At 37.3% G+C, this 27456-nt stretch overlaps 1 protein-coding gene across 2 annotated transcripts; it reads right to left on the bottom strand.

Annotated features, from left to right (window-relative positions):
• Positions 1-468: 468 nt before the first annotated feature.
• On the bottom strand, positions 469-26310 carry nr3c1 (nuclear receptor subfamily 3, group C, member 1 (glucocorticoid receptor)). 2 transcript variants are annotated; one of them, XR_014031352.1, is made up of 10 exons: positions 25856-26155; positions 22983-24100; positions 6266-6420; positions 4117-4233; positions 3684-3968; positions 3461-3605; positions 3203-3333; positions 2907-3064; positions 2092-2428; positions 469-949 (listed from the first exon to the last, which is right to left on the bottom strand). XR_014031352.1 is itself a non-coding variant. In XM_081382558.1 (9 exons), the coding sequence occupies exons 2-9, from the start codon at positions 24089-24091 to the stop codon at positions 2276-2278; spliced, it is 2253 nt and encodes a 750-aa protein (XP_081238684.1). In that variant the 5' UTR covers positions 24092-24100; positions 25856-26310; the 3' UTR covers positions 471-2275. The 2 variants fall into 2 exon arrangements, 1 of the variants encoding a protein (XP_081238684.1); XM_081382558.1 differs by having other exon boundaries at positions 471-2428; positions 25856-26310.
• Between the last annotated feature and the right edge of the window lie 1146 nt (positions 26311-27456).

Genomic DNA, 27456 nt, shown 5'->3' with positions numbered 1-27456 from the left:
TACTTGAAAAAGTAATCTGATTACATAACTTGCGTTACTTGTGGATAGTTCGCCCAAAATGAACGTTTAGAGATTTAATTTAGCATCAGATGTTATGGCACATTATTATATGGTCAGAAGGTCACATAGTTTCTATTTTTAATAATTATAAGTAAATTAAAAATAAAATACATTGTTTAACTGTTTACCTAAACGTGTTAGAAGTAATAATAATAAAAAAAACAGACCATTTTAACTCCATTTTAGTTTTGTTCAAAATATTGCCCGAGTATCATCGTGAGATCAGTATCGAACCGAATCGTGACGAGTGTATTGTTTGTTACACAATTTTTTTTTTACCTCTTTGTTAGCGGAGCCTCACCCCATAAGAGGTGAGACAACCAAGCACATGTTGAAATGGCTGACAAGGCAGCCTGAATCACTGCATGAAGTTAAAGCCCAACACAACATAACAGGCCACTCCTGATTCTATAGGGTCTAAGAGAACATTTTATTAGACATGTTGCAAAAGTTCATGTAAATACATCTGTTTATTTGTATCATATATATCTGTAGGAACAGAAGAGCAAAGTGAAAAGTGCTGCTCAGATACTGATTAGAATTTGAAAACAAGTGTTGATCGCTAAATCTGTACCACACAATGCTATGCTAAGCAGCTTGAAGCTGGAGATATCATCTGATTTTACTCATGTATTAAGCTTCCACAGAAGAAATGTAAAATATTCTTATCTTCTCTTTTCCCTCTCTTGAATACATACCTTTGACAGCTGTTAAGACAAGCACATTTTTAGATTGTACAAATTGAAAGCAGTATATGTTTGGCACAGAGATAACAGATTGCAACAATACAGGTGAGTAGAAATTCCCAGAGTTAACCATGCTCCTGCGCCACAGTTTGACTGCATGAACCATCAGACAGCCAAGGTTAGTTTTACGGATTAGTCTAGACCTGATAAAAAAAAAAAAAGGGTTAAAAAACATACGCCGCTGTACAGAATCTAAAGAATCTGAGAAGTGCTGCAAATATAAATGAAATGGGCCTGAGTTGATGTTTGGTGTAGCTGAGCACGATTGTACTGTATCTGACAATTAAAAACATCTGTTTGTATGAATTCAGAAGGTTATAGGTAATCTGCACCCTTTGTTTTGGTTGTATACAGTGGCATTACTATGTAAGCCAGCAACAATAAAGGAACAGTTACGACACACACAAAAACAAAACCGACAAAAATGTTTCACATTGCATAATTCCTATATGAATTAACAGGCGAAATTAATAATAAATGGCTTTCTTTGACATGATGAATACATCTTTCTGCAGAACAAACCTAAACCAGCCCCTTTAAAGCATTTACAAGGAGTGAAAGTGCTAGATTTGCATTTCTCGACTGACCAATCAGTGTAAAAATAAACGTTAGATGCATCTCCATGTCTTATCAATAAGGATCACTTCTACTGATTACAAAGCTGCCAAAAAAACAAAAACAGCCGTTATTAAAATTACAAGTGCAAGTGGGTATAAAAGTACAATCAACTATGAAGAAGTCCTAACACAATGGGTGCCAGATGTCTGGTGCGGACGAGTCAAGAGAACGGCTAAAAAGGAAACAAGCTTAAAAAAAAGGCACATATTTTCCCTTTTTCTGTATATATGTAATTCTGTTAACGACATGACTTGTTTTAAAACAGCGAAGATATGTTGTTGTTGTTGTTATACAAAACGCATTTAATTTTTTCAAACCAAGATGAAGCCATTATCTCTGTACACATTGTTTGAAATGATTATTTGAAACTGTTATCATCCGAAGTTAAAAAGTATGATATCTGAAGATAATCTGACGTAAAATAAACTATATAATCTGTGCATACTGGACTGTAAGTGCTGTGGTGCTGCATCTGCTCCAAAAATAAAAGATGTGAGGAACTCTAAATAGTAAGTGATCTTAGACAATTCGATTTCTTCTACTGATAGTTGATGCTGGGAATCAAACACCTGAGACGACATGTATGGGATAACCTATCTGTGCGATTCACGGTTACGTAATTCAACAGTTCAGCCATTTGTTAGCTTTTTAGAACCTCTCTAATTACCCGTCTCTTCCTCCGACTCCACTGTATACTGGTCAATCGTGGAGTTCTGTGCTGGGTTGCATACTGTCCCGCCCCTCACCCTCCCTGCGCCTCCCTCTCGCTCTGCTCTGCTGTCTCGGGTGGAGTGGGAGTGAGGGGATGGTTTGGATGTTTAAGGCATTGTGTCCTGCTGCTGGAAGGAGATTCACTTCTGGTGAAAGAGCAGCGCCTTGACACTCCCGGCTTTGAATTTTGGTAACTGATTGCTGATGATCTCCGCAAGCATTTCGGGAAACTCCACGCTGAGGGATTTATTCACAAACGTGAAGAAACAGAAGTTCAGGAGTCCACCCACCATCTGAAGAGACACAGAGGGGTAAGAGATTCAGACTTTGTAAACAGCATTTGTAATGCACTCTTACTTGTAATTCCGAGTGATAGTATTGGTTAATATCTCGGTTTCATCAAATGATGAATTCATGTTGGTTGTTGATCATCTAAAATGATCATTGATGCAACAAATAGATAAACAATAGACATTTGCTCTGTGTCAAAACCTAGTGAGTTGCCTCATTAGCTGCATCATAGGCAAACTCCAGATTTTTCAAAAAGCAAGCATAAATATGACATGCTGCCTATTATATGATACCTCTTCTAAGGTAGCATAGCATATGTACTTTGCAGTGAAGCAAATCCCAAAAGGCATTAGCAAAAATTCTACATTAGTCCATCTCGGTTCGGATGCTGCCTTAGAAGGTAGACAGCCAGGCAGCTCACTAGGGTTTGGAGCAGAGCCATACTTTTCCATGTGCATTATTTAGAATAAACTGCATTACATCGTGCATGGAGTCCAGTAGCTTAGTGAGCTGATAGAATCGCTGCCAGTTCTGGCTGGAGTTCTCCTCTCTCTTCACAATGGCCTTGCCCAGTTCTTTAATGTAAGACATTCGTAGCTCATCAAACACTGACTGGCTCTTCAAACCATCCTTCGGTACTGAGAAACCACAGAAACATAAAAAGGTACAATGATGTTGCTTTGTTAAGCTCATTTGACACCAAGTGAATACATCTTTTTTCTCAGGGAACCTGAAACCATATATATTATGGATCAATGGCTTCTAAAGTAGCTCACCTGTGCTCAGAAGAAGAAGGACTTTCATGCACAGGTACTCCTCATTGGACACTTGCAGTCTCACAAACTCACTGGAGATCTTCAGCATCTGTTCACACTGATCATTCATGTAGGGCAACTTCATCCTCTCTCTGTGGACAGAGACAAATAACTCTTATTTGTACTTATATGGGCAGTTAAACTTCTAAAGTAAAATAATAGTTCCAGTTTAAACATTGGTGCGTATTGCTTTGTTAAAGCACATGGGCTGATGCATACTCATTGATCACTAGGTCCGGTGCGAAACACAGCATGTTTCCATTACACTGCTGGTATGATCTCCAACCTAGTCCAAAAGACATGAGGAACAGCCAGGAACTTTGCAGGAGGGTCATCTGATCGTCCAGGTGAAGGTTCCGGAAGCCTAAAAAAGGCAAAATAGAGGTTTTTAGTATGTTCTGTGATCTTCCACAGGACTTTTTGAAGACATCCCAAGTTGTACCTGGCAGAGCTTTGGCCCATTTGACCGCTGAGATGACTTGCCGGCCGCCCAGCCTGTTCAGAGTGGTCATGAGGCGGGTGGACGTGTCAGGTATGGTGCTGTCGTATCCGGCATAGATAGTGTCCGGCTCAATGGCCTTTAGTAGTGACAGCATGGTGGGCACCAGCTGAGGCATGGGTTTGGGTACCAGTGCCCGGGCCTCGGGCAGTGGGGGAAGATTGCGCTCTGGAATCGTCGGCTGCTGGATTACCTTGCCTGTTTGACGCCCCTTCTTGGTTTTACGGGCTGAGCAGTGAATGAGGAAAGTTTAGAATAGTCAGTTCTCAAACTTTATGCATTTCCCTTGATTAAACTTTACATTTGTTATAAATCTAGACTGACATTTGGGTACACACTGGCATAATTATGTAATAAGTGCAACATTTCATGTTACCCTCTAGGTTCATGCCTGCCACGAGGCATTTGCGGAAACGACAGGCAGGGCAGTTCTTCCGGCGGATTTTGTCAATGATGCAATCGTTCCGTCCAGCGCACAGGTAATTGTGTTGCCCTATGACAATCAAGTGTAGTGTGGATTAGACAGGATGTCTTTCAAAAATCCCTCATCATGCACAGGAGCTGTCAAACACTGTCCTAAAACCCACTGCATGAATTTGCTGCTTTTTTAAATGAACCAATATGCACAATGAACATTTCGGCCTCTAAAATATATGCCAGCCTAATTAACAGAAAATCCTTTTCAAGTTATTTGTCAGCATATTATCCAAATGCATTTCCTCTGTCAAGCAGAGACGCATTTCAACGCCCACGGAATAAAATGCGCTTTGACCGATGAATGACACAGTATGAGTCACTTGAGATAGACATGCAGTGAGAAGTCAGATCATGCTGGAAGGACGAGGTCTCTAACTCTACCTAATCAGGTAAAGGAGGACAGAGCCAAAGCATATCACATATTTTTGTTACCACCACTGATCTGTCTTGATCACCAGCCTTAAGCTTGTATGGAAAAGTAATGTGCTTCATTGCATTGCATGTGTAATTGTAGTGTTCTTAAACTATTTAAAATAAAACTTGAGTATACTTGAGTTTCTTAACACACTTAAGTACACTTTTACATTTTAAATTGTGTTTAAATAATCTTTTGTTGTGCTTTAAAAATGTAAAGCGCATGTAAAATACTTGATAATAATTTTCACTGTAGTGTATTTAATTTTAAAGTTTTAAATGTGCTAAAATGCAACTTAATCATTACAAATGTACAAGTACAAATATTTTTAAATACATGACGTGGACATTTCAATATAAATGAGATTAAGGTATATTTTAGTTGACCCTAAATGCTCATCAGCACATTCGGCTAGGGGTGGGAGATATATCAGTAGACAATTAACCGGTAGAAATTTGTCAACCGGTCTCAAACACACAGTTTGAATCAACCCCTGTTCTCTTCCTTCACAAAAGCATGTAACCAATCCAGTCAACGTGCAACATGTCATTATTTCTAAGGTTTTTCGAAGGCAGCTGTCTGACAGGTGAACATGGTTTGATAATGTAGTCAAGTCAAGGCTTTAATATATTGGCCAAATTTTCTTATTGGGCCAGTAATGTTTACATTATAAATTAATAAATATCGGCTGATACCGATATGTTGGCCGATATATCGTGCATCCCTAGTATCAACTGAGGGTGCTCTTGCTTTCTTTTGAGGGTGCTTAGCAGAAAGAAAACGCATGTGAATCAGTAAATTGAAACCCTGCTTTCGTCTGTGTCATTAATGTTCTGAGAAAATCTCTCACTGCCCTTGACTGAATCACTTTTGAAACTTTAATAAGAATAAATGCACATTTTATTTACACAGTGAAGACTATGCAGTGTTTTTATATACATCTGTGATTACTTCATAAAAATTCTGTAGTATTTCTTATTTGTAGTTCTTATTTCGTTTTTTAGGAAGGTCTATTAAATTTGTTTCTGTTCTATTGTAGTTTGCTTTACTATATGCTTGTAATTAGTTTCCTTTAGTTTCTATCACTCTTTACTTGTCTTCAGTAAGCTTGAGGGTTTTTTTTACTTTAGTTTTGTAACAATAAATTGAAATTTATGACAATTATGAAATTTCAAAGGTATCAGAAATGTTTACATCATAACCTTATTTAAAGCAAGTAACTAAAATGTGATATGTACCATTATCGTGAAAAAATAAGATAAAAATCATATCATGACAAAATTACTCGTATCGTAATAATATGTTGGTCATATTGCCCACCCCTTCATTCAGTAGTACACTTTAACCATATTTCAAAGACAATATTAGTAATTCTAACATTACATAATTATGATATACAAGTCCTACTTAAGTGGTTTAAAAGGCTCAGCTGGTTGCTTTTAATATAATTTAAATTATAATACATTTGAATTTATTTGCAATATATGCACAAAACTTTACATTCAGTTTGCACTTAAGTATTTCTGTAATAAGAACTCTTTTTAAAAGTAAGCTAAAGTGCATGCAAAATAAATACAGCAAAGGATGCCCACAGATATAAAACAAGGATACAGGTGTATCAGGCCTTCCTCACCTTCAACTGCTCTCTTAAAGAAGACTTTACAGCTTCCACAGGTGAGGACTCCATAATGGCAGCCCGAAGCTTCATCCGAGCACACCAGACAGATCTTGTGTACGCCGGTGCCGGACTTTCCAACAGCCGAGGATGTGGCAGTGCTGTCTTCAGGCCTGAAACACACAGAACAAATGCATATTAATGTAAAGGAAAAATATTGCTCAAAGATTTTAAATAATAATGAATTAACATTGTTCAATGGGAATGACAAGAACCAATCATCAGCTATTCAAATTCATTAATTTATCACTGAAAACATGACTCTGAAAACAACACTGAAAACTAAATTTTAATTGAAATATCTTTATCATAAGAAGTTAGAAACCAGTGCAATGATTACGAAACATAAAAAATGATGACCACCAGGGGGCGACGGCTGAATGTAGCCAAAACACTTAGCACTGCTCCACCTCCACACTGGCTGCATGAATACACATTTGCAACGCCTACACGCAGTCGGCGTGAGAAAAAGACAAAATACAAGTAGGCCTTTACAGTGTAGTAGAAATAAAATAAACGTTGCCTTGCATGCAAATCCACCAAGTGAAGCAAAGCAAAAAGGAGGAGAGTACAGTTGCATATCCTCTTTAGACAGCACGAACATGTTTCCATGCAAGAACAGATAACATCTGCTTTTATAACATCAGCACTCAGCGATGTAACTCAGTGCACAAATGCCACATTATTAACAGCTATGGTATCATTATGATTTACTGCGTAGAAAATTAGACAGGCTATAATTAAACAGGAGCATACCTATGACCCAACTGGTACAGATTTTGTGATATCATTTGGACTACAGTTGATATATTTGCATGACGATAAGTGGTCAGGACTGCTTTACTGTATTCACACGTGAGAGAAACAAAGAAACATGGAGTAATGTGAAGATACAGAACGAGACGTGTCCCAAACAAGTTATGACGAGGCAGATCATGTTTGGCACAAAGCAAAACTTATTTTGTTTACAGTTGTTAAGCAAAGTCACAGCTTGCAGCATTAATACAGGACCCAGCTGATATGTATGTAATATTAGTTTTGCTGATTTAAGTCTATGATTCACGTTACATAATGTGAGGTTGTTTTTGCACAGATGCCTGATTTATTGCTTTGTTATCAATAATCGTATCTTTTGGTTTGTGTCCATCAAGTTCCAAATAAATAATAAAATAAGATACCTGTCATTTAAGTATTTTATTGATATTACTTAGTAGACGTACTACATGGTTATGCAATATATAAAGTACACTCACATCTACTCTTATCGTGATGCATTTTATTGCCCTTAAAAAAGGTGTGTTTTTTTTTACACTTTATTGAGCTAGTGTTAATTGGTCATTACAGTTAGGCTACATTTAATAGCATCGAGTTGTTTCTTTCAGGCTTAGCCTGTTCTCTATAACTTGGAAAACAGGATAATAATAGTTTTTGCTGGTGGCAACACAGACCAAATGCAGCCCTAAGAATCATTTCGATGAAAGTTCTCAAAAAATATGGTTACTCTGGACCCCAAAATAAAGTTTTTGAAGAGCCCTGCTCTATTCAGTGGGTGAGCATTACAGAAAAGCTGTGTCAAGCACCACCACCTGTAACAGGAAACCAAATGATGATGAGATTTTGGATTATTAGGGTTTATGTGGAGCTACATTAGATTTCTGAAGGGGAAAAAAAACGATTAAAGTTACAATAAAACATAAGTAGTGACAGATTTTTTCCTCTGTTCTGAGAAGTAAGTGAAACAGATTATAAAAAAAATTATAAAAAAAATTGTGGCCCAGGGACTTGGTGGGGGTTCTGTGCAACAGTTGTTGATTGGATGATGAGAAGTGGGCGTGGCCTCAAATGCGACGGCAGATGAACGTGAGTTTGCAGGGATGGGTTCGAGTGACTAAATGATTCATTGGAAAAGTCATGCATGCGTCACCAGACTGTCGTTTTCAATGGAAGATCCAGTTATAACATTTTCGATTAAACATTACAAGCAGTGTTTCCCAGTAATTACCTACACTCTGGTTGGCCCGCCACTGTCTAATCTGTCCCGCCACAGTTTCATAATGAGCCAATTTTTTTTTTTACACTTCTCATAATAACATAAAAAGCAATTTCTTTGGCAATGTATTTATCAAACAAACTAAAATCGAAAGCGCAATAAAGCGTAGTGCTCTTACCAACCTGTGATTTAATTAAAGAAGTCTGTTTTGCTGCATGTTTCAAAAGGGAGTGCACACTTTGCTCATGCGATCAGCTCGTAATCTAGTGATTTCAGTGTCTCAGAATGGCTCAGTTCACAGTGAACGCAGCAACTCTGCATAAGCTGTCCATTTAACATGCATTTTGGGAATGCAACAGGTTCCAGTTATGAACTATTTTCACATTTTCATAATTCACAACATTTTTGTGGACATATTACAGCCTTTCATTAGATCTGTAATATATGGACTCATTTGTAAATCTGTTTCAAAGAAACAGCAGTTTTCTTCCAAAATAAAAGCTCAAGGGTTTATGAAGAAATAAAGACAAATGTATTGTAATTTCCCTACTATAGTGTGAAGTAAAATATACTTACTATGAAATAAACATCTTTCATTTAAATTGATTTTAAAGTGCATTTATTTTACAAAATATGGCCACACTTTAGATTAGGGCCCAATTCTCACTATTGACTAACTATTAACTATGACTTTTGCCTCAATAAACTTCTAAATACTGCATATGAATAGTTAGCAAGGTAGTTGTTAAGTTTAGGTGTTGAGTAGGATTAAGAGATGTAGAATAAGGCATTAATATGTGCTTTAAAAATATTAAAAAACAGCCAATATCCTAGTAATATGCATGCTAATATGCAACTAGTTAATAGTTAGTATTGGACCCTAAACTAAAGTGTTACTCAAATATTACTGCTTTAGGGATACTAATAATAATAAAAGTTTATAAATCAAATTTTTTGTCTTTCTGCAACATCAGTGTGAATGTAATGTAAACTGAGACGCTTTATCACAACTACAAACAGGTTTGAGTCCACTTTATTGGACATTAATACTTTAATAGTCAATGCAAAGATTCTTATATATACTTAAGTATATAAAAAATACTTTTTTACTCTGCTCAATCTGCACACCGAACATGGGTCGGAGCTCTTAATTTTGAACTGTATTTAACTTTCAAAACCATGCATGTATGAATAGTTTACTAAGATCTTTAGAAAATAGATGGTGAATTTTCATTTCATGCCAAAGTCAAACAGCCTGACCTTGCAACAACGGGAAAGAATGTGTATTTGCAAATGATGAGACATCTGTGGCTAAAATCCCACTCTCTCCATCTTCTGTTTACTTATTTATAGACTGCAGTTGATGTCCACAAAACACGTGACTTCCCCCACATTACATATCTATCTAATGACGTGTTGATCGATCTCTTCAGGCCCGGCCATCTAGTGATCACAGTGGGCTGACAACCTCACATTAAATTAGTTTATGGGGCAACTTTTTAATTGTCGGATGCTAGATTGGTCTATTTGATTTAATACCTTCATTATGCCTTAAATGGAACATAATGACATTTTGCAAAAGTTCATGAGTTTTAATCGCCCGTTTATTTGACGGAAATGCCTAATTCTTGGCTAAAGTCTTTAGTCTCCCAGGATCGGAGAGCAAAAGCAGCAATAAAAAAGGGAAATGGCTCTTACCCTGAGGAGAAACACATGAAAACAGAAAGAGGAAGTTCAGCGTGCCATCGCTGCGTCTGACATTCTTTTCAAAGCCTTTTCTTTTTGAATAAGTTCTGATAAGATTACTGCCTCATGGATCAGGCCGCAAGTACAAACACTCTGCATTTTAAACACAACGAATCTTAAAATAAAACTACCACCACATGATAAATTGTTCTATTAATACATAATCACGACACAAGAAGCACCATCTTTTTTTCCTGTTTTGCAGATGACTCTGAAACCAGTCTAACCACATTGGTTTGCTCAACCCGACATACAGTTACATGGTCTGAATTCTCAATAGAAATGTCACGCACCAAGAGGAAAATGTTCAAACTGTTGTACTCAATATCAGAACAGCTGTGATTCGGCAGTAGGCACAAGGCCACAATATATAGCATATTCTTTCATTACATTATTTTTTGGTTTGTCCTTAAGGTCTTTGCACGCATGCAGTTTAGACTCTTTTATTAATTACGCCGTGGGTGTTTAAGTTTTGTTGAGTCACGCCACAGGCCTGCAGTGTAGACGCAGGTTAAGCTCTGTTGTGTCCAGCTGTGTTGTAGAAGAGAAAGTAGGTCAAACCAATGGCACTCAGAGTGTTTCAGGCAGCCAGATCTCTGTGTGCTAAAGCACTTATAACACAGAGGTGATTTACATCCATTATCCACTATTGCTGACTGTCAAGATTTCTGCTCTACGGGTGAGAGAAGGAAATGAGAGAGAGAGAGAGAGAGAGAGAGAGAGAGAGAGAGAGAGAGAGAGAGAGAGAGAGAGAGAAATTGCCCTCTTTATGGCTGTTGGTAAAATCTGTTACTATATTGTATTTTAGAACAGCTGGAATATTGTATTGACTAATCAGCATTGAGAACTTTTTAATTAGCAATGGTGTTAAAAAAAGATGGAATATAATGGCATTGACATTTGTTTTATGCTACTTAATATGGTAAGCAGAAACCAGGATTAAAAGCTACTGTAAAGTTTTATGTGTCTCAACAAACGCTAGTGAAGAGCTGCATGATTAATCGTTATAAGATTGCGATCTCGATTCAAACACCCACTCGCTCTTATTCATAAATGACAACGATTGGACTGAAAATAACAAAAACTGTCATTTAAAATCAACTTATTAAATTTCAATCATTTCTTGGCTTTGTCCACGTGGAGAATAAAACCATAAGCCAGATGACATTCCATATCCAGTCTGCAATAATAACTCATATTCTATATCAGTACTTCACAATCTTTTAATGTTTTTGAACAAGTCACTTGGCATTTATTTGACCAAAAACAGTAATATTGTGAAATATTATTACAATTTAAAATGAGTGTTTTCTATTTAAATATGTTTTAAAATGTAATTTATTCCTGATGCAAAGCTGAATTTTCAGCATCATTACTCCAGTCTTCAGTGCCACATGATTCTTCAGAAATCATTCTAATACGCTGATTAGCTGCTCAAGAAGCATTTCTTTTTTTAATGGCATTAGTTGTGGAGAAGTGTGAGTTAGAAGAATAAAGAACGGTCACTGCTGCTTAAGTCTCTGCTGCATCCCAGTTCGCCTACTTATACTACGCCCAAAAATGTATATAGTTTTTGTGAAGAAAAATATACTTTTGAGTGTAGCAGAATAGTAGGCAAGCTTTGGGACATCCTCCACATTCAATTTAATTAAATTTCCTTCCGTTTTGGAGAGAAATGTAGTAGGTACCTTGATCTGACAGTCTTTTATGCAGAGATTCCCCTCATGTGTTCGCAATTTGCAATTAAAAGTTAATGACCAAACATATCATTACAAAAGTTCACAATGATGTTGTAGATAAACTAGCCTATATTGTGGATAGCATTGAATAAATATCTTTTCATCAGGTTAGATACTGATAATTAATCACTCAAACCCCTTTATCTAAACCTCTCTTAACCGTCGGACTCGCAAATCCACCATGTTTGTAGTTTAACACCTTTTATTCGTATTTGTAGTTCTAATCGAATCCTTGTCCAATGCGCAATGGGTTGTGGGCAATATTAGCCGTTAGAATGTGTACGTATCAGCAGCACTTCATATTCTAACCAGAAAAAGTAGACCATTGGGTACCTTTGGAATACTACGGAATTTCAACATACTACGATATGGGACACACTAAATCTAATTTTAAGTACTATTTAGAATGGATGGCATGCAAATTGGAACGCAGTGCTCCTCTGTCTGAATTCTCTCTGTTCAGGTACAAGTGTAATCAAATTGCATCTGGCCATGGAAGTAAAAGCCCTTTTACACCTCTTGCAGTGCCAAGTGTGACGCAAGTGTTTTTTGCTAGTTTTAGTCCGACGCAGTTATCATTTTCACATCCTACGCCACGTTGTTTAAATAGCAAATGCATTTGCACCCATGGTCTGAAAACGAGGTGTGTTCTGGCGCATTGTTGGTGCGTTGGTATTTTGAGGCAATAGAAATAGACAGAATTTTATGTTATTTAATGAGCGTGTTAGTAATGTGCGCCTATAGGCGGGTCCACAACGTGCGTACACTCTGCTTATTAAACACACAGGGACGCACACCAACATGCCAAATATTTAAAATAAAAGGATTACAATGTAAAAGATTATTATTGTGAACATAAAGATATGGTGGAATCCGGCTTGTCCCGTAGATGGTCTGCTTGCGCACTTTTACCTTGTGCACGAGCAGATCCGTTTGCGCTCTGGATACTCATTCAGTCTTTCGGCTAGCAAATTCCGTCATGTAAATAGCGAATCTGCCATGGCGCGAGTGCAACTGGCATTTAAAGGGAATGGGAGATGAGACTCTGATTGGTTTAACGCACGTAAATCCCAAAACACACCCATTACTCATTATGAGAATAGGGACAACCCTTTTAGACCATTCGGACATGCCCTAAGTGAACTTGCGCCGTGCGCTTTAGACCATGCACTTAGATCGTTAAAATAGGGCCCCTTGTGTGTTTGCATTTTAGTAATATACAGCTGATGTTTTGGGGTTTTTTTAGGTTCAGTGCACTTTAAATATGCTGGGGCTTTTTTTTTTTTTCTTTCAGAAAACCTCTATTTTCACTAGTCCAAAGGTCCTCATTTTGGGGCTGGTTATGCAGAGTTAAAAATACTCAGTGGTATGCTGGAGAGAGGAGAACAGAGGAGAGAGAGACTAGGAGGAGAAAGAGAAAACAAGCTTCTTATTCACAGCTGCCTGAGAGTGCCATCGATATTGACTCATAGAAAGCCAAGAACGATTTGAGCAAAGCTTTCAGAAAGAATGTCTGAGTGAGTCACTTTAAATCAAAGGGTTTGGCTTAATTAGATCATAATTTAAGATGGAGAGTCACATAGGAAAAAAAATGCAGCAAAACAAAAGGGGTGTGAACCGACTGCATGTTTGCGTGAGAAATGTGGCGCCACAGACCTGAAACCAGCCGCGTTTACCGCATAGCGTGCACACAGGAGAGAAAGTGAGAGACCAACAAACAAAGAGAGAGAGAGAGACAGCTCCTGTCTAAGCTGGCTGCAAGCCATTAAATGTCACGCAGGTTGGGACGCAGTCGCAAACAACCTCGACTCCCACTCAAAACCTGCAGACCACAAAGGCCTGATAATTGAGTCTACATGTAAATTAAAGATTAAACCTCTCGTGTTTCACCATCTGTTCCTACTCTCCATGGCTGAACCACTGACAATTTTCTATCCAGAACCACAAACTACTTAGATAATTTTAAGGTCCACTTTCAAATTATTGTGACTTTTTTCATAAAAACATATCTAAGATGTAGATGATCTCATATAGAACGGCTATAGGTTTTATCCATCAGTAATGATTGTGAAATTGATTTAGAAAAAGTAGGTGTTACATGTGGGTGTTGGAGCAAAACTTTTGAGGAAGCTTTTTGATCAAGATGTAAAGGCTGAAGGTCAAGTTCATCCTTGAGAGCATCTCAACATCACTTAATGGTTATTTTACGAATCTAGTAATTTGCTCTTATTGCTGTTAACTCAGGTGTGTCCAATCTTGATCTGGGAAGGCCACTTTCCAATTCCAGCAGAGTTTAGCTCCAGGCCTAATTAAACACACCTGAACCAGCTAATCAAGGTCTTCACAATCTTTAGAAACTTCCAAGCAGGTGCACTGAATAAAATGTTAACGGTAAAAGACTGTAAAATGTTGAAATTAATCATTGCGTAGTAATAGACCATAATCGATTATAGCCTACTGACGTTTCGACATAATTCGTCACATACACGCTTCTCTCGCTAGCGTAAAATGGCGGAGGAAGGCGAAACACAAAAGCAAGTAATAAAAAAAATGCACCCACCAGGGCCATACCCAACATTGAGGTCCCCGAGGTACATATAATAAAAGTGAAATAATTGCCTAATATTAACTTCACCTGGGTGCTGCATAAATATTGCACACCGCAAAGATTACGACCTTCTCATCTGAGTTGTCAGCGGTCTTAATCAATGTCAAAATATTTAAGATGACCAATCAAATCAAAGACGGGCTTTATTTTGACAGAAGCTGAATGCTGATCATGAATAGTTCCAAAAATGCTGATTTTTCACCACTATCACTAGCATTAAACATCCTCTGTGTTTCCAGCTTGTATTGTGGATCATTAATTGTAACATTTAACCTGATTCTCATGTTTAAGATTCTGTTATCGGGTTGGACTTGACAAATAATGAACTGACATAGTTTTAAAGCTATTGTTATCCAATTTTTTTTACCTTCAAACTAGGGATGGGGCCGATCCGATCCAGTATCGGTATCGGGACCGATACCAGCGTAATTCACGTATCGGATTTTCCCGATCCAACCTGCTGAGATATCCGGTATCCATAAGTCATGTCTGCGCTTTAACGTTGTCTGCTGAAATGACTCCAAAAGTGATTCCCGCCAGCAAGTCTGCTAGCTGGCAGCAAACTGCGGAATGGATTTCCTGAACAGAGGCGCGGCTCAATGAGACAGAGTTATGAGACACGCCCCCGCTCAGGAAATCCATTCCGCAGTTTGCGGCTAGCCAACATGTCCGCTTGGTGTAAATACTTTAGGGCTGGGCGATAAAACGATAACGATAATTACCACGATATAATTTTTCTCGATAAAACGATATCAAGAGTTCGATAAATGTTCGATATTGTTTATGCGCCAAAAGCGGAACGAAACTCATTTGAACCACGCGCCACACGGACCATTTATCCACTCGGCTCAAAGTCCAAACGGCAGTGCAGCGCGAGCTCACTAGAGCAGCAGATGCGTTTACTCTGATCGGTCTCGGTCACGAGATCCAGTGAGAAGCGCTTGAATTCAGCGAAGAACACAATGTTTCAGTGATTTAAACCAGTTTAAAGGCAGATGAAACAGCGCTGACAAACAGGAGAAACACTGTGCGCAACGATACAGTCAGAAGGCTTTTCCGTCTACAAATTCCCATCATTTACCATGGATTAACTGTAACGTTAGCCTAGTAATATTAACTGCACCATGAAATGTATGATATACACATAGTTAATTGTATTATATAAGACGATGTATTAAAGGACTGATGGAATATAATTACAGTATTTAATAATGTATTTAGGCTACTGTTTTTCATACAAATACCATAGAAACCGTAAAGTTACATTTTGCCATGATAGTGAGGTTATCATGATCTAAATGCATGATACTGGATGACCAACGGTTAAGTTTAATAAAACTCAAAACAGTCAGAATATTACATTTTACCAAATAAAAATTAACACAGGCAGAAACTAAGAAATTAATTGTCCAATACAGATATTTATTCTGTTAAGGAAAAATGACAAATGTTTGAATGTTCTACCTCAAATTTGTGAAATGTTCACCAGTTTGGCAAGTGTTGGTCCTGATATGTTCTGACAATAAAGAGTAGTTTAAAACCACAATTAACGCTCTGGTTTCTACAACTTTCACTTAGGAGCAAAAATCTGCCTTTAAACTTGAAAGAAATAAAGATTTTACTTTTATCGTGATAATTATCGATATCGACTGATATAAAAAAAATTATCGTGATATTTTGTTTTGGCCATATCGCCCAGCCCTACTTCACACTGAAAATGCCGCAGAGCAAGACAGCAAAATGCAATGTTTGCAAAGCTGTAATTCAGAGCTCTTTGAAGCTCCCTCGCATCGTACAACACAACGAACACAATCAAACATTTAAAAAAGCACCACGTTACTGTGCGTTCACACCAAACGCGAATAGCGCGTCAAATTCGCATCTACAGCGTCTAGTTGGACGCTTGAATATTTTGAATCCATTCGCGCGTCCAGTGCGAAATTGACGCGCGTCTGAGGTGAAATCCGCTTGTCTGTTTGCAAGATGCTGATGTTGATCGATCATTCATCAAGAGTCGAGATTCATTCATCGAGAGCGAGGATCACCCTTCAGAAAGTGTGTGTAAGATGTTTACACTTGCATTTTTCTTATATTTCAAGACTCAAGTATTTGACATTTTGGGAATGTAATAAATATTGAAATGACAATCAATTTGAAACCCTTACAGTTGCATATTTGTTTCCAGAATGGGATTTTTTCCTGTTGACAGGATTTCCTGTTTTTCTGACTTCCTTTTCTGACCTTATAATTACCTCAAGTTGCCTTAGGCCTACATGCATAAGTTACATACGTACATATCATAATCATACTTGCCTGTTGAGAGAAGTTTATTTCAGCATCATATAAAATAAACAATAATGATAACAACAATATTAAAGCAAACACAGCTCTGGTATCGGAATAGTATCGGTATTGGCCGATATCCAAATTCAGGTATCGGGATCGGATCGGAAGTGAAAAAATGTGGATCGGTGCATCCCTACTTCAAACGTCTTAAAATACACATATGTGGACCAGAGGAATCAAAATCTTCTCGGGGAACCCCCCCTAGCAAACTTTATATTGTGATCACGGTAATTATGAAACCCTGGGTAAGGCACTGGAACCCACTATTTTAAAATTTACAGCGTGCGAGCGAGGCTGCGACTGCGAGCATGTGTGCGTGAGTGTGTGTGAGCATTATTGTAACTTAAGTACACTTGACAGTTTCATACGCTTTTAGTATTTACTAGTGTTTGTTCTAAATGGTCCTGTCATCCGCTGTGTTCAGACTTTGGTTGTGTTTGGTGTTTGCTACATTCAGGAAGTGCCTTGTAGGTAGTAGTAGGTATGCCTATATGTGCAGTAATATTGAAAAGTGAGGATGCAACGCATCGTGATATCGAATCATTGACATGATAATCGTAATCGAATTGAATCGTGAGACCAATGACGATTCACACCCCAAGTTAACAGCTTCCTTACAATAGGCTATATGTTACATAACTGTAATAGATATAACCTTACAGTTAATGTCAATGTAAAATACTGTTAGGTTTACAGTTTTTGGAAGTGAAAGAGAACAAGTCAAGTACAGTAAAAAAAAAAAAAAAGCAAATTGACAGTCCCAGAATTCCCTGCGTGACACTTCACATTAAATGTATTTTCATTGAAATAACTGTTTCTTCTTACATTTTTTTTCATATCAGGTTTTTATGTTACATCTAATGCTGCTTACTGCATTATTTTAGAGTCATGTGTGTTACAATGATGGTGTTTAGTAGTTGTGTGAATGACACAGTGCCCCAATATATTAGTATTTACTTCAGCTTGTGGCAAAGCTGCTTGTGATGAGCTTTGATTCATCATGTGACTTTCTCATTACAACCTGTTTTTGGTAGTTGTCAGTATATTACAAAGTATATACAAAGTGAATATTAACATTACATCAGTTAATGTAATACATTGTTTTTTTTTACTGTAAATTTAGCCTAAGTTAAATCTGTAAAACCTAAAATGTTGCTACCGTATTTTTTTACGGTAAATTTGTGGTAACCACAGCTGCCGTTTTTTTTTAATTAATTCAAATTCGTTTTTATGTGCATATCCTTTTTAATTAGATTTAGTTTGTTTTAAATACTTTTATTTAGCTTTAGTTTATATTTTTATATATGTTTTAGTAATTTTAATACTTCCAACTTAAATTTATTCGATTTCATTTAGATGTTTAGGCAACATAACTAATTTTATGTCAAATTTATGTAAATATCCGTCATGGCGAAAATGAAAATATTTTAATTAAAACACTGTTACAAAAATTATTTTTCACACGATTTTACTATTTAGTTCCCTCGATTTGCTAAATCGTGAACAAATTACTAATTTGTTTCCTCGATATATAAAACGTATGCACGATAAAGCAAATCAAGGCAACAAAATAGTAAATCGTGTGCACGTCATGTGCGGGGCTCCGTAACAATGCATTAATGTTTTTAAAAAAGAAACATCTAAACAGAATAGTTGCATGAAGTGAAGCTGAGTGAATGAACACCAGTAAACTGAAGCCCGTTTGTTCTATATGACGCATAGGAGATTAATCAGATATCCTAGATATCAACAACATAAACGTAACATTACAACTTGTATCAGCACAAAAGGATGCAAATGTGAGTGAACTTGAACTGTTAAGTGCTAGCCAGAAAGTGTTACTCTCGTTGGGGATGCGCTCTTCCTGTGTAACACACTGAAATAAGGGCAAATAAAGCACAAAGATCATTTCACAACATTCTATAGTGTTCTTTTTATAATATTATATGGCAGATCAACTTGCTTTTGTGTTTCGCCTACCTCCGCCATTTTACGCTAGCGAGAGAAGCGTTTATGTGACGAATTAAGTCGAAACGTCAGTAGGATATAATACTCGTGCACATCCCTAATCTGAACCCAATGACTCTGACATTAGAAAAACAATCTTTGTGTTTATTTTAAGCAACTAGCAAAAGCTGTACTATGTGGGTGTGTCACTAATGGCCCGTTCACATGACAAATATCCAGACATTTCCTCAAAGGCTGTATACTTGACACGTCATTGGCAATCAACCAAACTGCTGCAGTTTTGGATGAGCAGGTTTCAGGTCGAGCTGCAAAGACCTGCTTTGTGGAGATCACTCAGCTTTGTGTGTCAGTTACATAACTCCTTGATAACTACACAGTCATCTTCAGACTTCCAGTAAATACAAAACGTTCTTTATATTAACAAAATAAGCACATTAACAGATTGCTTCCAAAGAAGTTCTGCCCTACTATCATGCCCTCGGAGCACATTTCATTCGATTACAACTTATGCTCACACAAGTCAGGGTTTGCAAATAGTTGAGGAGAGATAGCATTAAAAAACATGATGGAACATGATTGTGAAAAAGAAAATGGTGCAGTTCTGTCTGAATGTTCAGTCTCAGATATTGCATTCTTGCATTGACCTTACAGCATTTTAAGTAGTTTAGCCTAATACTTTGGGTAAAACTGTAACAAACCAATAATGGTACAGCATGGTAACTAATTTAAGGAGCAGCAGCACTGTCTTTAAAAATCAGCGCTGGGTTTTTTTTCTGGCCTGACCTCCATTTCATGGCTGTTTCTTACTGGAGGAAATGCATGGCATGATTATTCCCAGAAAAGATACTCTCAAAATGTAATTCTTATTTTGTGCATTCTTTTCCTCTTCAATACTGAATATATGTTTGTGCCAAAACTACTAAAATATCATTTATTTTAGGGATAGCTGAGTGTGGTTTCCATACCTTTTTGTTTTTATTGTTAACTAAAACCTTCTTTTTTATTATTAATTAAAATTAAGCTGCAATAAAATAAAATCTAAATATAGAAAATTAGAAATGTTGTCTTGGCAAATAACTGAAATAAGTTTGAGCACTAAAATTACTAGGCCTAACTGTAAATAAATAAAACCTAAAACTAAAATTAAATTTATAAAATATAATAACTAGGCCTAATTAATTAAACCTAAACAGTATTATTAAAAAACTAATCAAAAGGACAAAAACACAACAAAAGTCCTCAACATAAACTAAAATGAAAATAAAACTGAAAACTGTTTCTCCATTCTTTAAGGCTCCGATAATACTAAAAATGAAATCAAAGAACTAGCCTAACTGGTGTGCCTCATTTCAAACAAAATCAGGCCAAAACAAAGTTTGTTTGGAGTTTGTTTCAGGAAACAGCATGCTGAAGACACTACATCCTTATGCATCACTTTCTGCCAGGACTTTTACGTGCTTTTCCCAAATCACTGAAGTGACCTCGGTTGCCGGGTTAGCGGTAGCATTAACCATAAGGCAAGTGTTATTTAAATGTTTGGCTCAAGGTCATGGTGCAAAGGACCCTAGGTTGATTTTACTCCGAACTATCCCTTTAAATATCTGAAACAATGCCAATATTTTTTTTTCTGCAGTATCGATACACCAATACCAGCCATTCTCGCTTCTCGCTTCTCTCTGGTGAATTGACAGTTTGACACACACCCACCTCTTCTCATGTGCTCCGGTTGAATAGTGTTGGTGCAACAAGTCCTGAATTTTGCAAAAATTCTCTCATTCCCGAAGGTGTCACGCTCACACCAAAAGTGCGCGCAACACTGATAAGTGCCGCACACATAAAGCCACCTCTCAAACAGCTCGCGAGTACAAAATGTAGTTCTTTTTCGTGGCTTATTGCACTTAAATGGTCAAATGTATACAATTGTCAACATTCCTGTCTTGGCAAGTATTCGGGTAAATACAGTCAGTTTTGGAATGAAAATAGTTGACAAATAAATTGCGCATTGTTTAACAGTATATTGGATCCGTGCATAAACTCTTAAAGGATTAGTTTACTTCAGAATTAAAATTTCCTGATAATTTACTCACCCCCACGTCATTAAAGATATTCATGTCTTTCTTTCTTCAGTCGAAAAGAAATTAAGATTTTTGAGGAAAACATTCCAGGATTAATCTCCATATAGTGGACTTCAACGGTTATCAACGGGTTGAAGGTCCAAACAAGCAAGACGAGCATTTGTGGTTAAAAAGTATATAAATGTGTCGGCACCGATAGCCTCATGGGCAGCGTGCCAACATATAGCGCCGCTGCGCTTCAGGTGACCCGAGTTTGAATCCTGGCTCGTGGACCTTTCCCGATCCCGTCAATGTCTCTCTCCCACCTCGCTTCATGTCCACTCTATACTATCCTATCACAATAAAGGCAAAAATCGGCCAAAAATAAAAAAAGTATTTAAATGTTTGTGTTTTTTTAGAAAATGGCCGATCGTTTCGCTAGATAAGACCCTTATTCCTCGGCTGGGATCGTGTAGAGCCCTGAAGCTGCACTCCCTAACCCACTGATAACCGTTGAAGTCCACTATATGGAGAAAAATCCTGGAATTTTTTCCTCGAAAACCATTTATTTTTGGACTGAAGAAAGAAAGACATGAATATCTTGGATGACGTGGGGGTGACTAAATTATCAGGAAATTCTAATTCTGAAGTGAACTAATCCTTTAAAGTGGCAGCAGCCTAATAAACCTGCTGCTTTCTGTCATGTTCATCAAAGAAAAAAAGAGAAAGAGAAAATCACTCACTGCTCTTGACTGAATAACTTTTGTAACTTTAATTGTAAGCATTAATCTGTATTTAATTTTTACAATGAAGACTATCCAGTGTTATTTCATATTTAATTACTTTATTTAATTTAACCCGAATACTACTGTTAGACTCACTTAAAAAACTAAAAGCCGTGTTAATTTTATCTGCCTCTTTATTCTATTGTTTTTATTTGTGCTATCATTTGCAACTTATTTATTTGTTCTTATTTTATTACTGACTGTTTACTTGTCTTTTTTGTAAATTCAGTTTGAAGTTTAAAAAAAAGCCTCCATGTGCTGTGTGTAAACTATTGCAACAAAATTACCCAAATTATCAAAATATTATGACTAAGATACTAATAAAAATATACATATGGTGATATATATGGCAGTTTTCCCCTTGGTATCGAAAAATTATAATGAATTATATTATATAGGCTAATATTGAAATTAGAAATTCCAGTATCGTGACAACACTACAGTGGAGAGCAGCTTTATAGTAGAAAATGTTGCAATTCTAATCGAAAGCGACACTGATTGTTTTTCAAGTTTAATACTGTAAAGGTCCTGCTTTAAAGCAATCTATTATATAAAGTGCTATATAAATAAACATGGCGTGATGTCACTGGAGTGCTAGTCTTGGCCTCAGACATCACGCCCACAGACCGTTGGCTGAACGTCTGATATGGCACACTTAACTGGAAACACTTCAGGATTTTCTAAAACTGATTGGAAACAAATGCGTTGTGACGCCAAACCCCCTCATAGAAGAAGAAAGTGGTCTTGTTTACAACTGTGACAATAAGCGCTTTGTTACAAGGATCGACTAAATGCTGGAGTATCAAAATTATGTGAAGTTTGTGGCTCCATTGTTGCAGTAAACTTGCACAATGTTCTTGAGTGAATAATTTATTACATTTTCACACCCCTAAACATGATGCGGAAACAAAATGAACTGTGATTGGTTGCGTTACATGTCAGTCAAACGTCTGCTTGGGCGGTACATGGCCAGTGAAAGCTGCGATGGAGTCCAGACCTTCTGTCGTCAGTCTCAAGAAACTACTGGAGTGCCAAATTGCAGAGCTTGAGTAAACATTCACATAGCTATGATCGGATGCTTTCTTAACGGCTGTTTTCTCACCGCTGTCATTTCTGTTGTGCGTTTACTGAATTATTTAGAGGAAAGCGTGGGGCACATATTCATCTATGTAATCTACTCATCACAATGTGATCTATTCATCACATATGCCGCTCTCAGCAGTGCAGATGGCACCGGGATGCCTATAGAATAGTTTAGAGCTCAGCACACCAAGATACATTTATAATCACTACAGACATTTCTATGATTCTTCCATGATTTCTTAAGATTTTAAGTCATTTCTAAGACTATTCCAGGCACAAATTTAAAAATTCCATGGCGCTGGCCATTTTCATCTGCAACTGAAGCACTGACCATCCTGGTGGCTTTCATGGCTTACCTGGCATAGGGGCTTGTGTAGTTTTTGGAAAAGCATTCGCTGGCCCTCTGTTGCATTCCGCTTGCATTCCCAAAGCCCTGGCCCCTGCTCCAACTGTCTTCAGAAGAGGTCAGAGGGGTGTACACGTTAAAGATAGGCTTCTGATCTTTCTGCTGACTGACAGCAGCTGCGGACGGGTTTGCTCCAAAGAGAAAGCTCTGTCCACTTGAAGTGGTGACACCACAAATGTTAATAGGTGTGCTGTGGAGACCAATCTGACAGTAGCTAGTCCCACCGATGTTCTCCTTTTTGATGACCCCTGGAGTACACAGCTGGATTACAGAGTCCTTCTCTATTTTCACAGTGGCCAGGCTGGTGGTGGTGGTGGTGGTAGTGCTGGAGGGGCTGGAAGTGCTCATGCCGTTGAGCGTGCTGCTCACCGAGATCGTGGCCTTTGAGTCCCTCTCTGTATTTGTCGACAAGTCTCCGAGTAGAGCATCTTCACCTATGGTGGAGAGGAACGCGTCATCTGCCACATAGAAATCAGAGGGCGATCCGTCCAACTCAAAGTCCTGCAGGAGGTCCAGAGTGTTGTCACTAAAGAGCTTATGATTGCCAACATCAACATCTTTCCCCATTGGACTAAAGGAATCTTGGTCTAGGTCCATATCGCATTTATCCATGGGAGAAAATTGCTCTGTTTTTAAAGGAAAGAGATTGGGGTCGACTCCACCGATCATGGAGTCTATTGAAGGGGAGGAGTTATTGAGGTCTGCAATGCTGGCCTCCAGACCTGAGAAGCTGTCCCCCAAAGTGAAAGAGCACAGGGCCTGTTGTTGTTGAGCCCTCTGCTCCTTCCCAACCGGTTTGAGTTCTGAATCTTCCATAAAGAAGCCAAGAGTGGAGGTGGTGTGCTCCTCCAGAGTGGGTGAATTGCTCAGGCCATTGGGAAGGTCCGCGGAAACTGGCTGCATCAGTGGACTGGGTTGAGGAACCATGGACGTAGGAGCGACAGACATGGCACTTTGTATTCCGCTTCGTAAAATTCCCTCAACTGGGCTGTTGCTGTAATCCAACGCATTCAAACACTCATCTCTCTTGGCGCCCTTCTTCAGTCCTCCTTGATCCATCTTGCATTACTGTGGTAAAACACAACAAAACAATTATATTTTCTAAAACACCATAAATACCATCACTAAAAAAAAGCATAGTTTATTGTTAGTAACATGAAAACAAAACATGACTAAAAGAGGTCAAAACAAAAATGCTACAAAAATGCACCTTGGTAACAACTTTTCCCCAAGAAAAATTTTCAGAAATCATTATAATATGCTGATTTATTTTCAATGTTGGAAACAGTGCTGCTTAATATTTTTTATAACCTGTGATACTTTTTTCAGGATTCTTTGATGAATAAGTTAAAAAAGAACAGCATTTATTCAAAATAGAAATCTTTTGTAACAAATTACGATATACACTACTGTGCAGAAGTTTGGTGTCAGTCTTTTTTAAATAAATTAATACTTTAATTCAGCAAGGATTAGTTAAATTGATAAAAAAAAAGTATTAGGAAAGATTTCTATTTTTTTTTTTTTTTTTTACTTTTTATTCATCAATGAATCCTGAAAAAAGTATCACAGGTTCCAAAAAACTATTAAGCAGTTTCCAACATTGATAAAATCAGCATATTGGATTTCTGAATGATCATGTGACACTCTAGACTGGAGTAATGATGCTGAAAATTCAGCTTTGCATCACAGAAATAAATTATATTTGAAAATATATTAAACTACAAAACCATTATTTTAAATTATAATAATATTTCACAATATTAATGAATTTTCTGTATTTGTTTAATCAATATAAATGAACGCTTGATGAGCATATGACACTTATTTCAAAAGAATTAAAAATAGTAACTTAGGCCTACGTTTTCTTACCAAACTTTTGACCGGTACTGTATATTCACTTAACATTATTCCGTCTTGATTTTTGTCTGCGTATTGAGGGCCTAGGCTTCACCAAGGCAAATCTCTTATGTGTGTAAGCAAGAATACTTGACGATAAATCTCATTCTGATTCTAAAATAGCATAGTTGCTCACATTTACTCGTAAATCGGCAAAACTGTGGTAACTTAGTATTAGCCACAACAATAGTACTATTGTATGACGTCATAAAAAATTAAACAAACAAGAAGACCCGCGAGAAGTTGGACTGATCTGCATAAACACCACGTACACTGTAACTATGCATGCTTTGAAATGATATCTTTTGACATTGGATGAGTTATCTATATTTAAACGTATTAAAATAACAGTAACACCGTTGGACAAATATACGTCTCGTATAAAATTATTAAACTTATTAAAATAGATGTTTTTATAATAAGTACCTCATAAAATATCTCAATCTTTAACGTTATTAAGACTATTTTGTCCAACACGCCTCATCACCTGCAGCTGAATGCGTAGGGTTTACGTCTTTCGACTATTATTTTAATAAACGGATAAAAATCCAAATGTGTAACGTTAAGTCTCGCGCTGATCTCGCGCTCTTGTAGCAGCAGCAACACGAGTGCGCGCGTATCACTCATTGTGACACGCACTGAGGCCTACTCACACCCACTGCTAACCCAAAGCAGGGAACCACTTTAAATTTCAACTCTGAACCCTTAAATAACGTGCAATACCTATGCAACAGCCAAAACAGCGCATACATCGCCCTAACAGGACTGCAATAACTGTTTAATGGCGTGAAAAACAAGTCGCGAGATCAGTCAGAGTGTAGAAACGACAGTTACTAATTTAAAACTAGTTGCTATACTTTAACGCTATGAATGCGTATATTAGTATCCAGGTGCACGATTAACAAGAATAAATCTGGAAATACGTACCTTTTGATATTTACGTTCCTGTTTTGATTTGTTGCATCATCTGACATTGTTTTTGTGTAGAGGTTTCTGCTGAAAGCGAATAGCAACAACATGAGCCTTCACCGCAGTCTGAGGTCGTTTCAGAAGAGACAAATCGCAAACTGCGTGAAAAAGGTCGCGGGTCGAATATCGTCCCGCCTTTCAGTCCGAATTCATAATCCCATCTGGATAATCCAGGCAATTTTCTCATTTTCGGCCATGAGAAAAGAGGCGTGCCATAAAATCCTAAACCATAAAAACATTCAAAATGGAGATTACAGTTGAGTTCCGTGGCGACACTGTTTACAACATGCAGTGCGACCTATTGGCAGTGTCGAGTTATTACATCTCGTCTCTTGTTACAGTGACTTCACTGGGTGAGATGAGAGTAACCTCGGTGATATATCACCATCATAAACACACACACACACACACACACACACACACACACACACACACACACACACACACACACACACACACACACACACTCTCTTCACTGCTTCTATTTCTGTTGTTCTTCTGTTTCTCTCATTCATACACATCCACACATTGGCGACGCTGTAACTTTAACATTATTACATGTATGGGTCATTGACAAATAAAGCTTTAAAAAGGTGGGGTTTTTTTCAAATATATGTTCAATACTGATGTAATGTATATATTTTTTAGTCATGAACAATGACTAACAATTACTTTTGTTGTTGTTGTTGTTGTTGTTGTTGTTGTTTCATGTTATTATGTAAATGCATGCTTAGTTTCATGTCACTCAGGCTGTACAACCAAACAGTTGTATGTAAATGTGTGTAGAGAGAGAGAGAGAGAGAGAGAGAGAGAGAGAGAGAGAGAGAGAGAGAGAGAGAGAGAGAGAGAGAGAGAGAGAGATCTACAAACCTTTTCACTGCCTCAAAGATCAGTTGGCATCCCTGGATGATGAATTATTATGTTTACTCTTTTGACAATTCATAATAATAAAAAAACCTCATGTTTGCAGTTGTGCCACCCATGCAATGCTGGACAATGTTTTTCAATTATCTCATCAGAAATTTGCTTCAAAAAGGTTTCAAACATAAAATTATGCCATAGTATTTAGTTTTACATTTTTCATTAGCCTATAAAACACAATTTGAAATAGTTTGCTTAGTCTGTTCATTTGTTCAGGCAGTTGCAGCACCTGACATTGAAGATAACAAAACATAAAATAATATGTATTATTTAAATGTACCTACTAAAACTGAATTCAAACAGGTTAATAGTTTTATAGAATAAAGTGAATAAAGAATACATTTACAAAATTATTTTAAAAGGAAAAAAATGCACTTGGACACAAAAATGTGCATGTCGTTGACCCATATAAATGACCATTAGTTCATGAGAAGTAAAATGACTAGGCAGCCTATTAATAAAGTTCGATTTTCGAGAACAATTTCCTATAGCTTTATTTAGTTTCTGTGCATTTATTATTGATCAGATTGTCTCATGCATCTTCTCGCAATATTTAGTCCATATATTTAATATTTCCTAGAAATATTGGTTTGTTTTTTACATACGTTTAAAAAAAAATCAATTAGATAAAGAGAGTG

Source organism: Scardinius erythrophthalmus, assembly GCF_964197995.2.
Source record: "Scardinius erythrophthalmus genome assembly, chromosome: 13".
Taxonomy (NCBI): domain Eukaryota; kingdom Metazoa; phylum Chordata; class Actinopteri; order Cypriniformes; family Leuciscidae; genus Scardinius; species Scardinius erythrophthalmus.
Note: the sequence above shows the minus strand (reverse complement) of the source record. Positions and strands in the feature narration are given on the sequence as shown.

Coding starts and splice junctions, on each gene's coding strand:
- nr3c1 (XM_081382558.1), bottom strand. CDS start 24,091: ATGGATCAAGGAGGACTGAAGAAGGGCGCCAAGAGAGATGAGTGTTTG. Junction 3,606..3,683: donor ATGGGCCAAAGCTCTGCCAG/GTACAACTTGGG, acceptor TGCCTTTTTTAG/GCTTCCGGAACCTTCACCTG. Junction 2,429..2,906: donor TACTGGACTCCATGCACGAT/GTAATGCAGTTT, acceptor GTGTCTCTTCAG/ATGGTGGGTGGACTCCTGAA.